Source organism: Engraulis encrasicolus, chromosome 6 (assembly GCF_034702125.1).
Source record: "Engraulis encrasicolus isolate BLACKSEA-1 chromosome 6, IST_EnEncr_1.0, whole genome shotgun sequence".
Taxonomy (NCBI): Eukaryota; Metazoa; Chordata; class Actinopteri; order Clupeiformes; family Engraulidae; genus Engraulis; species Engraulis encrasicolus.
In genome coordinates, this window is record NC_085862.1 from 23805998 (window position 1) to 23818497 (window position 12500).

At 41.8% G+C, this 12500-nt stretch overlaps 3 protein-coding genes across 3 annotated transcripts in view; 1 reads left to right on the forward strand and 2 right to left on the reverse strand.

Annotated features, from left to right (window-relative positions):
- LOC134450929 (desmoglein-2.1-like) overlaps positions 1 to 12500 on the reverse strand; it is a 511642-nt gene that overhangs the window by 218492 nt on the left and 280650 nt on the right. The window lies entirely within an intron of this gene.
- dsc2l (desmocollin 2 like) overlaps positions 1 to 12500 on the forward strand; it is a 45308-nt gene that overhangs the window by 20760 nt on the left and 12048 nt on the right. Inside the window, exons 8-9 of the mRNA XM_063200985.1 lie at positions 343 to 477; positions 2430 to 2615. Of these exons, the coding sequence (XP_063057055.1) occupies positions 343 to 477; positions 2430 to 2615 (321 nt within the window). The remainder of the gene's footprint in view (positions 1 to 342; positions 478 to 2429; positions 2616 to 12500) is intronic.
- On the reverse strand, positions 6231 to 10619 carry si:ch73-347e22.8 (uncharacterized). The gene is made up of 4 exons (XM_063200989.1): positions 9677 to 10619; positions 9116 to 9170; positions 8054 to 8165; positions 6231 to 7238 (listed from the first exon to the last, which is right to left on the reverse strand). The coding sequence occupies exons 1-4, from the start codon at positions 9971 to 9973 to the stop codon at positions 7181 to 7183; spliced, it is 522 nt and encodes a 173-aa protein (XP_063057059.1). The 5' UTR covers positions 9974 to 10619; the 3' UTR covers positions 6231 to 7180.

A 12500-nucleotide genomic window follows, 5' to 3' on the forward strand; every position in this document is an offset into this window, starting at 1 on the left:
CCTCTTACTCAACTTCTTTAATACTCAACTACATCACAGCAGCATTGCTATGATAGTACCAAGAGCCTTAAGTAACAGATTAAGACTTAGCCATTGCAATTTTGGTGACAGTAAGGTTATAACATAGGCTCTGCGCTAAGGGGTTAAGCAGGAGCAAGCAAGAGATTCAAAAGAAAAGAATGTGTTGTTGTATTGCAGATTTTATTGCACTGTGTACTGCTACAGCCGGGGGCAGGTGGGAGGGCATCTGAGCCACATCTGGGCCGCATCTGGCCCTCGGGCCGCCAATCGAATAGGATGATGAATGTGCGCTTTGCTCACACTTGTGTGTTCTTTTCCCAGGTCCAGGACAAGCACCTGGTAACCGTGGAGATCCGAGATATGGGCGGAGCAACAAACGGGCTGTTCAACACAGCAACCGCTACCATCGCACTGACCGACATCAATGACAACCCACCCACCTTCTCAAACGCCAGTGTAGGTTCACCTGGGCGTTCATTCATTGTCCCATTGAAATGTAATAACTCACGCTCACATTCCAACTGTCTACTGTGGTATTGCAGAAACTAATCAACATGGGACATCTATTTGTGATATGCTGTTTGACACATTTTGTTCAAACTAGTTGAAGTTGTTATGCATCTAAGGCTTATATTATTTATATATATATTATATATTATATATTATTTATATTTATTATGGCCTTCCCACTATTCAGTTGCAGAAGTAGTAGTTCAGATACACAGCGTTCTTCCATGTGGTGCGTCTCCAGTTGAATAACGTAAAAGGGGAAAAAGTGGATCGCACTCAGGTTCTTCTTTTCTTCTTTTTAAATGTTTTTATTTTTTACATAGCAGCAGAAGTAATAACAGTATTTCTGCTGCTATGTAAAAAATTAAAAAAAGTTAAAAAGAGGAAAAGAAGAACTCGAGTGTGATCCACTTTTTCCCCTTCCCACTACTCAGTCATGTCAACTTATCTGGGCGATCATATCCCCTGAAGGGGCTGTTGTAGATGTTGTATGGACATTCCCCAGGAGTTATGCAGGCAAGGTATCCATCTATGTATTACGCTATATTATGTCTAACTGTTTAACTCAACACTTTAGATTTTCTTTTACGTTAAGATATGTAAAAGTTTTCTAACTTTTTAAAAAATATTTTACTTGACATGTTTCGACGATATTACTTCCGTCTTCATCAGAGGGTCACTGCAGTGATGAAGACGGAAGTAATACCAGGTACAGCAACATGTCAGGTAAAAGATACAACTTTTACATGTCTTAAGTAAAAGAAAATCTAAAGTGTTAAGGTATCCATCTAGTTTTATAAGTCTTTTTAGCAATATAGCAAGCCAACTACCCCTAAATTACAGCTCAGTCAGTATGCTCTTACCGAACTCAGGACATGTGATTTTTCACACACATGCTTGCCCTTGCGTTGTTGTGCTTGTGGTCAAAATCGAACATACTGTAATACTATGAACCCAGCCACCATAAGCATGTGCTTCGTAGGTCTATGTAATCTAGTCTATGTTTTACACATCCAAAAGTTTGATAGCGGTCAGAAAAGTACTTGTCAGGGGAGAAATACACCTTCGCGATGACCACGGGTATCGTGGGAAATCTTCCCGTGTGTCTACTGGCATTGGATAACGGACGTATGGTCGCTACGGTTATTTGCACAAACTTCAGCCAAGTCAAACATCTTCACGTACGGCAGGTGTCCCACTTACCATGCCAGAATCCCAGGCAGGCTTTGCAACTATTGTAATAGTCGGCCAGATCTCACTCAAATGAACTGAATGCGCTTGATTAGGCTTGGCGTGCCACAATAATCGGTCACGGCTGTTAGGTATGCATATGTGATTGACTTTGATAGATCTGTGTGCTTTGGGCATGCCATGGTGGCTGAGGTGGTTCGCTGATGTGCATGTGCATGTCGTGTATATAATAGAGAACATGACTTTCACTGACAGCTGGAGTGATATCACAAAATCTAAACCCATCCTTTCCCCAGTTACGAGCCACAACAAGACTAGAAGGTCCTGTTTCAGAGGACATTTTCCTTTCAGTTTCCTCTGAAGGCCTATTCAAAGCCACATCTGAATTTGTGTGCAATTTGTGAGGCAAATGCTGCCTCCAGTGTTGTTGTATTGGTTTGTTTTGTCCATTCTACTGTATATAATTTTGGGTAGTGCCGATGGGCAGAACATGTCTCATACGAAGACAAAAAAAATAATCCGTGTGTGTGTGTGTGTGCGTGTATGTGTGTGTGTGTGTGTGTGTGCCTGTGTGTTTGTGTGTGTGTGTGTGTGTGTGTGTGTGTGTGTGTGTGTGTGTGTGTGTGTGTGTGTGTGTGTGTGTGTGTGTGTGTGTGTGTGTGTGTGTGTGTGTGTGTGTGTGTGTATGTGTGATTTCTTTGTGATAGTACAAGGCCCGAGTTCAGGAGAACAAAGTAGACGTCCTGGTTCTGCGCATCAAGGTGGAGGACAAGGATTTGAAGGGCACACCCAACTGGAGGGCCATTTTCAAGATAGTGAAGGGAAACGACAAAGGATACTTCAAGGTGGACACAGATAAAGAAACAAACGAAGGGTTGCTTTACGTTATCAAGGTGAGCCACTCTCTCTCTCTCTCTCTCTCTCTCTCTCTCTCTCTCTCTCTCTCTCTCTCTCTCTCTCTCTCTCTCTCTCTCTCTCTCTCTCTCTCATCTCTCACACACACACATACACACACACACACAAACACACACACACACACACACACACACACACACACACACACACACGTGGCTCGGGCCGTTTTTTTCTGTCCGAGCCCGGCCCTCAGCCGACAGAAAAGTGATCAACCCCGACCCGAGCCCGAGACTAATTAAAATGTTTGTGTCCGAACCCGTCCGAAGCCCGAGACCACTGTAATAACAACAGAACCTGTGCGCAAGCAATATTTTCTATGTGGCCTCCTTCATACTCAAAATAGCACGTGATAAATAGCCAGGATAGGCAACTAGGATGAGGCAATTTGCTGTAGCCTAATTTAGTTACGCACGCATAGTAAGTATAAACACACGCATAGCTACATGTGACAGCGCACCTTTTGTTTCTTTCGGTTAGACCAGAGATGTTAGGTGCTGTGATCAACTGCATGGGAGGGGCGTGAGAGGATAAGAAAGGCGAAAACTAACGAATACGGTTTGGATGCAGTCAGCGCGGCTATGCAAGTATGTTCAACTGCAGTGTGCAGGGCGGGGGGCAGGTCTGGATCACATCTCCCTCCTCCCCCTTGAGCACATCTTCCTCCTCCCCCCTGAGCACATCGAGTGCCTCCCCCTTGTCATTCAGCGGCAGCGCTAAGCTTCTACATGGGAAGAAAAATAGCTCTGGAAGTCACTGCACCGTGCTGAGCAGAGACGCAGAGTTTTCACAAATAAAATCGTAGATCCACTCTCTCTACTCCACTAATGTATAATGGTTTGGTGAGTGTAGGAAACACGAGCGGGGAGCTTTGAGTGAACCGCGCGATGAACAGCACGCGGTTTAGTATAATTTATTAATCCCGAGGGAAATTAATATAAGATATTATTATTATTATTATTAGCTAATATAAGATAGGCCTACATGTAGTATTTGTGGGTGTAATTAGCATGGGTCTAATTTGAATTAATATTAAGTGTCTCTTCTTAGTATCTTAGTTTGAAGACCAGATATTTGGTGCCAGTTTCTAAAATTCGAAAGATGGGTATACTACAAGAAAACTAAAGTAGGCAGTAAAACGCCTGTGCAGTGGCGAATTACTCCATGTGTGATCCGCTCGAAATTAAACATAGGCCTACCCATCATTGAAAAGCATGAGCACATTCTTCAAAGTCCCAAAGCCTGGATGTTGTCACCACAATCTCTTTAGGATTGGGGACTGGACTCAGAGCAGGCCATTGCAGTAGCCTTTGGTAGGCCTATCCTTCGTGCATCTGCCCCGTTTCCAAACTGACACCCTGACACATTTAGCATTAACCTTTTGTTTTTAACCGTCTAACAGCGCTTAATATTATCATTAAATCAATGGAACCTAAATCAGTTTCAGAGACCGTTTCAATCTTCTCCTTTACTATGAAAGAGAAAGTAAGGTCAAGGACAAATTATTCTATGTAAATGGAAATAAACACTCATGCAATTGGAACGTGGAAAATGAAAATTAAATATAGGCCTATTTAGTAGGCTAAATAGGCCTATATTTAATTAGCACTCCAAAACGACGAGACATGATACAAGCTGTGTGCATAGAATACAGTGTAGCCAACTACGCATTCACTATTATTGATGAATGATTCTATGCCCAGTGTTTAGTAAATGTAGGCCTATTTACTTAACACTCCAAACGACGAGACACGATAGGCCTACAATCTCCCTAGAATACAGGGTAACGCATTCGCTATTGATGGATGATTCTATGTCCAGTGTTTAGTGGGTCTAAATATATTTACTTAACACTTCAAACGACGAGACACGATAACAAGCTGTGTGCATAGAATACGCCTGCATTCGCCAGATAATTTGGGTCCATTTCTCAAATATGGTGCGCTATTATGATTGACGAATGATTCTATGTCCAGTGTTTAGTAAATATATTTACTTAACAAACGACGAGACATAATACAAACCACTTATCACCGCAATTAGCCTACATAGGCATTATTATTGTCCAAAGATAAGAGTCATCAATGTATGCTGGTGTGCTACACTTGGGCCTACCGCCATCGAATATCCTATTATGATTGATGAATGATTCTATGTCCAGTAAACACATAAACACATTTATTTAGCACTCCAAACAACGAGACACGATACAAGCTGTGTGCATAGAATAGTGTAGGCCTAGGCTACTAGACTATGCATTCGCCAGAGAAGACATTTGGCGCAAATTCTCAAATAGGGTGACGTCGGGATGGTGTGGGACTGTACAGACTACTATAATAGGAAAAATAGGAGGGGCGAGATCCAAAATGGGAGGGGCGAGATCTCAGAAATCCAGACCTGCCCACATCTGCAAACTGCAGTTGGATGCTACTCCGGCTATGGACGCATTTGTTACGTTACTGTTAGTGCAATTAAATCCCCGCGAGCCGGTGAAGATGCCACTCCTTGTCGTTAAGAAGGATGGGCTATAAGTTCACCCCGAAGAACAGTAGCCTGTTCGGCCCTCCAAGAGAATGTCATTTCCCTGATGTCCATGCGGTCAATATAAAATCAGGAAAGGTTGCACGCGCAGAGTTACAACTGTAGGCTACAGTAAAAGTGACAAGAATTAAGAACCTACGTGAAGGACATGAAATGTCACAGCGGACAAAGTAGTAACAGGAAACCTCTTCGCCCCTACCTTAGGCAACTCCACGTAGCGTGTGCGTCTTCTTTAATCCATATTATGCTCCTTGCTACCCCTTGCTGGAAATGTAATCCTTGGCGAGCAATGCAGTGACAAACTTCGTCATTTTATGTTCAACATTTAAGACAGCACCGAAGGCATGCTAAAACATGGCCTACACTAGGCCTACAACAAAATACCACGCGTTCACTGACAACTGTATTTGGCGCTTATTAAGAAAGCAAGTTGACTCGGCATTCCTGCTCGGCTGACTGGGAGTGAGCGTCCATGTTGCCACTGGTAACTGGCGCGTGCATACAGCCAATAATAATCACTCGCACGAGTAGCCTACCAACATTTTCATTTATGCATATTCAATTACTTATTTTTTAATGACAAAACTGCCGTTTGCATGAACTGAAACGTTTCCTCTGATTGCTTACAATTTTCACAATGTCTGTTTGGTTCAAGCCCGAGCCCGACCCGAGTCCGACAGATATTCTATTTTTTTTGTCCGAGTCCGGCCCGGCCCGTCGGGTTCCGACCCGGCCCGTCGGGCTTCGGTCGGGTTGCCATGCTCTGACACACACACACACACACACACACACACACACACACACACACACACACACACACACACACACACACACACACATACACACACGTACCAGTAACCAGAATGGCAATGCCTTAGTCGTAATGCATTACTTAATTACGTAATGTATTACCAATGTCTGTTTGACAAGTAGCTGAACAGAAATTGAATCTTATTTTAGATTCAATTTCATGGGGGCAGAATAAATAACAAAATATACATGTATAACAAACCATACTTGGAATGCAGAGAAGCACTGTATGTAACATTCTTTATTGGGAGAAATTATGTTTCAGAGGGGATGCTTTGTTCTATAGCCGCACCTGCTATTCACTTGGTGTTGCTATACTTAAGTGTACATGTACGTTAAGTGTACATGGTCTGATTTGAGGCTGCTTTTTTCACTTGGTACTTGGCGTTGCTATGCTACTAGCAGGGCTCTAAATTAACACCAGCCAAATAGCCAAATGCTGGTGAAATTTCAGTTTGGCTGTTAGAAAAGACCAACTAAGTAGCAACTTTGACCCACTAGTAAGTGTGTGTTTGGCTTGTAAGATTAAAATCTACTAGCCTTGGCTGGAGGTGAAAAAAGTGAATATAGGGCTAGTAGTTAAGTGTTCATGGCCTGGTCTGAAGCTGATGCTCCTGTCTCGAGAGGTCATACTACAAGGGCAATGTGGGAGAAGTCCTCTTTCTCCAGGTTACTTAATTTGTGGATGAAAGACCATGAAATCACATTACTTGAAATGACATGTTTCAGACACGTTCTTGTATTATTATCATTATTATTTAGGTTACATTGTGATTGTAAGTGCTTCCCACAGTCAATGTGGTGGGGGGTTGGCCAGTATGACAATTATCATTAGACAGCCTGTGTCGGGGGGTGCTGTGGCGCAGCGCGCTAAGCCCCCCACACTTGGGCGTGCATGCCCATGGGGACCCTGGTTCGAGTCCGGCCAGGGTCATTTCACAACCTTACCCCATCTCTCTCCACACTCACTTCCTGTCGCATCTTCACTATCCTATCCGAAATAAAGGCCCCAAAAAAGCCCATAAAAATATCTTAAAAAAGAAAAAGAAAAAAGAAAGCCTGTGTCATACAGTTTCCCATGAAATATGATGTGATCACAGCAGAAGTAACTTCATAAATTACATCCAAAGTATGTTGTCAAGACGGACACCTTAAGTGTAAAGTGTTGGGGAAACCATGATAGTGCAGTGCCGGGTTAGGTGCCTTGCACAATGACCTCTGGTACAGCATCCTTCTGTGGACTGCACAGTTTCCTGTCAAGAAAGGAAAAAGGGGTGTGACTTTTATAAGTTTGAGAGTTAACACAGAAGTGTAGCATCTAAACAACTTACAGATGGACAGGATTGTTACAATTCACAGTTGAAATTCACAGTTCAAATCTGGGATTAAGTTGTGGGCCAAATGAAATATTTATTCAAAAATGCACTGAAATTGTGCATGCACGCACACATAATACTTAAAGCTAGAAAAATAACTCACTCATTCCCTTCATATACATAGTATGTATACTTGCATGTCTTGTTACACTGGCCAGGACCCACTCATGATACTTGTAATGCAGAACAAAATGCTTTCAAATCAAGTCATATTTCTATATTAATGGTGTATGTGGGCCAACTGTAAAACACTTTTTAAATGTTCTCGGGGGCCAAATGAAATGACACCGCGGACCAGATTTGGCCCCCGGACCTGAGTTTGACATTCCTGGTCTACGGTAGAATGTCTACTCCATAATCCAAATATTTTTGTGTCTGTATTTCTAAAACTCCATAGGTTTAACATAATCCATTTACAGTGTATTTAGATTATAAGGTTTTTTTCCCCCTACACTAAACATGTGCTTATAAAAATGGAGAGCTCTTTTATTAAATACTAAATAAAAAAACATTTAAATGTAATATTCTGAATTTTTACAACAGGGTAGTTGAAACTGGGTTACTGTTATCTAACATTTCCTAAAAAACATAACAATTAAAGAAAATTGAAAGTTGATATTTAGTGTTTTGGAGAAGAGCTTGAGTGAGAGAGTGTGTGGTTCATTTGAAAACATAAGTTAACTGTCACTCACTTTGTCTCATCATTTTCGATGACAAAGGCACATACTGGACTGGGCATTCCAAGCTGTTGTTCAAGCTTATTCATCTCCTCATTCCACTGAGTTTTCAAGGAATTGAATTCCCCTGGAAGTGGAAGAATGAGAAATATAAAACATAGAGAGAGAGAGAGATTGAAACAGCAAGGAAAAATAGAAACAGAAATGAACACATACGTAAGTGTTAGAAAAAGGATAGGGAAATATTTACTGTACTTGGAACATGTTAACTGCTTATAACACTGAATTTGTCCTTTCTGTGCCTACCATATATCATTAAGAACCAGTGTGTACTTTCAGTAGTTATTTCCAACGCTAATCCAGGAAAATTTGATCTTTTCCATGAATATACAAAGGTTTCTCAGCCAAACATGTCAATGACTGGACATTTAAAATGGTGTATTTATATGGAGAAGTTCCACCTATTTGTGTATGAAAAGTGTACATTTCCAAGCCATGATGAACTGACCAAAGTCACACACTCGACCTTTAAAGTTCATTACAAATACGTACCACCAAAATCTAATTCTGAGTATTCATTATGACTCAGAAAAATGCAGTTTTCCTACATGAAAACTGGGTTCTTCTCCATGACCAATATCCAATAGACATTTATAGCTGCCAAAACCTACTGTACTGTATTTTGGTGATACTGGTAAATATTTGTTTATTACTTAGTAAATATTTGCGAAAACATCACATTTGACAATAGGCAGCACAGTTTCAATGAGCAGCATTTGTGTCACCTTCACCTTCACCTCCTACACAGTGCACCTTTTAATATAATTAATATGCTCAGAACTTCAACTTCAGCACTTCAACTCTAGGTCTATGGTATTCACAAAAATACTCTGGACTTCCTATTGAACATGTAGTGATGAAACAAAATTTGTGATAGCCTTTTCAGTTTAATCATGCACTTTACACATTTTCTGTTACAGTACAAACGGTTCAACTCTGAATGACTAGAAAAAAAATCTTTGTTGTGATGTTACCTAAAACAGAACTTATTATTGGGAGTAAAAGGCTGGAGCCTACCCTCTAACGTGGTTTTCTCCTGTTGCCGCTCCTCAATGGCTGCATCCAAATCTTTCTAGCACGGAAGAAAACAGCAAATTTTCAGTAAGGCTCTTAACAGTCGTCAAATAGCACTGAATTGAAAGTATGGTAATGTCCAATGACCATGTCTTATCAAATGGTATTGAGTAAATCTTAAAGGATAATTCCGGCCAATTTCACCATGCAATATGTGGAGTATTTCAATCAATATGTAGGCTAAACAAATCCATGCCCCCATCAGCAGGCCAGGATCTCTGAGAGGGCTAAAAAATGGCACGTCTTTGTGTATTGACAAGTCAAGGGCAGAGTGAGCAACACAACTGCATGTTTAATTTCTCCCTCGATTCTCCTTTAATGTCATAGCAATGTTGTTAGCTAGAATTTTGTAAAGAAGAGAGAGTGAATATGCCCATCACCAGCCCTATCTGCACTAGGAGTGTACTATTATTTGTACTTGTGTTACAGTAAAACACATTTAAAAACAGAGAAGTGAGAAGATGGGTAAGAAGGACGACAACTCAGTTGGCCAAGTGCGCTCACCTGTGTTTTCTGACATTCCTCAGCCTCAGTCGCCCACTTTGTTTTGCTGGCTGTCAGCTCCAGTATTTTTCTCCGTATGTCATCCACAGTTTTGTTGAGTGGTGATCTTTGATACCTGTCATTTAGGTCAAGCGCAATCTGCGTTTCTTTGGCCTCGAAAGCTCTGGCCCGCAACACTTGCTCTGCAAACTCAACCTCCAATGGAAGGTGATTTAGCCGATGAAACTGAGAAAATAGTATACCACCTACTGTCATGAAGCTGACTAGCGCGATTGTAACGTGTATCCATAGCTTCATGTTTAAAAGGTGAAGTTAAGCAAGTGAATAGTGTGGTGCGTGTGCAGGCAGCTGGTCAGGTTTATCCTCCTCCTCGGTTACTTGAACAGACCCACAGCGGAACAGGCTCGTAAGTGGCCCTGCGTTTGCAAGTTGCCAATAACATTGCATGTCCATAAAAGCAAAATATGTTCCGTACAGCGTCAGGTAGGTGCTCGCAGGTGGCGCTTGTCATTTGGAAGCCTGTTTTGCGGTTTTAGTATTGCAGTGGATTGTAGCCTGACCTGTTGTGAGACACAACCGGTTTTGGCATCGTACAGTATTATAGGGCTAGCCTATAGGGCTAGGAGTGAGTTCAAGTTCAAGTTCAAGTAATTTTATTTGTCACATACATGGTATTGTAGTGAAATGATGATGGGGTCATCAGCTCTGCATCTTAAGAATTAAAGAAGTAAAGTAAAAAAGGAAATAAAAGGTGAGAAATAAGTTACAGAAAAAAACTAAGAAAATAATTATTTGAAAAGGTCTCTGTTCAGCAGTCGCACTGCCTGGGGGTAAAAACTTTTCCTCATTCTTTCTGTTCTGGCCTGAATGGTTCTGAGTCGTCTGCAGGACTTAAGTAGGGTAAACATGTAAGTGTTGGGTTGTGAGACATCCTGCATAATTTTCCTAGCCCTGGCTCCCACCCTCATAGTGTAAGACCCAAGAGTCCTGGAAGACAGTGAGTGTGTTACAATATGCAACCTTGCCTCCTCCACTTGTGCTTGTTTCCTCGTACCAGGAAGTAATATGTCATGATGACATCACTGACAACAGCATTATATTTCAATATATTGCAAAAGCTCAATTGTAAAGTTTTTTCTCATTTGCAATTGGGATGGTGAATGAAAAACAGTCCGTCAAAAGTTGTTGTGGCTAGGCTGACAGCTGGGAAACTTTATCATTTTCTCCACTGAGGATGGGCCAGGAGGCGGGGCGAGGCCACAAGCAGAAGTGAAGGAGGCAAGGTCGCATATTGTAACGTACTCAGGGCAGTGAAACAGGCAGGAACAAGTCCGACAGGCGGACAACAGATGCGTCCGTCTATGCCCGTTCTGAACCTTTTTTGCCCAAACGCCCCCTTGGCCTCCTCATAACCTGTCAAGGCAATTTATCAATAAGCCTACCATGCACTGTATAAGCCTGGATTTGAAAAAGTAGCCTACCATAGGATTTCAACAGTGTTGGGCAAGTTACTGAAAAACTGTAATGCATTGCTGATTAGATGTTACTGTCTTTTCAAAATAATCCCTTACACTACATTTAGCAATTTGGGGACCTAAGGCGAATTTAGCTAGGGGGGCCATCGGCCCATCCCATATCACATTTTTTTTTAACATAAAATCTCTATTTTTGTTATTTATGTTTTTTTTTATCACGATTTTTTTTTTTTTTTTTTTTTAAATAATTACAAACATAAAAAACAGGCAAACATCACAACCCTTTCTGGATAGATTTCAATGAATAGGCTATTTGCAATTTTGCATAGGCCTATATTAATAAACTAAAATGTGAAATTCTCTTTTTACTTTAATATGAGAGCAGTGATGTCCCCCCCTCACTGAAGTGTTATTTCATGTGTGTGCATGATGCTGTCACCTATTTGAAGTGACGTTGATGTTGGATTTCATGGAATATTTTTAAACGCCGCTTTGGGAAGAAAACAGAGTAGGCCTAGGCGACAGGTGAACTGTCTTTCTGTCAAAACAGTGGTTTGCAGGCGTTTGCGTTTTCACGTGGATATTGTCTTCGTGGACCGTAACAGACAAACCGTAAGTTCCATAAACTAATCAATGAGACATTTACTGCATAAACCGAAAAGCGCGCTCTCTGTCAAGCGGTCGCCTCGAACAAACCCTTTAAAAGACGCGTGTGCGTATGATCAACAGTAACACAGCCTTCACTCTCCCTGTGCTCGCGTTAATCGAAGTATCGAAGTAATCTCCTCCACCCACGCTCAAAGCGCGAGTTGCTCTCTTGCCTGCACTTCTCACAGCATTGTCAAAAACATACATTGGATTGCCGGTGTTCGGGCTGTTGTTTTCTTCAAAGGGTGTTGTTTCTTTTGAGTGGTGACGTGTAGTCTAACAACACTGAACATAGGAAACGCTATCTGCAAATGTGTCATGCCTTCCTATTTTTTTGTGCTCCGCTTGGTGTTATTGACCATGAAGAGTTTGTTGAGTGTGGCGCTTGACAGTTATCCTCCTTATCTGAAGAGGTCTTTGTGTGAATGTTTAGGAACTCGGCTAGCACACATGGCACACATGGATGGAATATGCATACAGACTTCTGTGCTTCTGCAGTTGTGTCAGATAATGCAATCAATCAGCTGCGTAGCCGGTTTGCTAACCATTATGGTAGACGTTTTGGTTTGCACACATGAGCTCCAGGCCAAAACTGAGCTCTGCCACTCCACTGAGCGACTGCCACTTTGTGGACACAAGAGGGAATCACAAGAGGGAATCACAATTCAGAAACGCATCACGGGAGGGCGGACGGACGGACG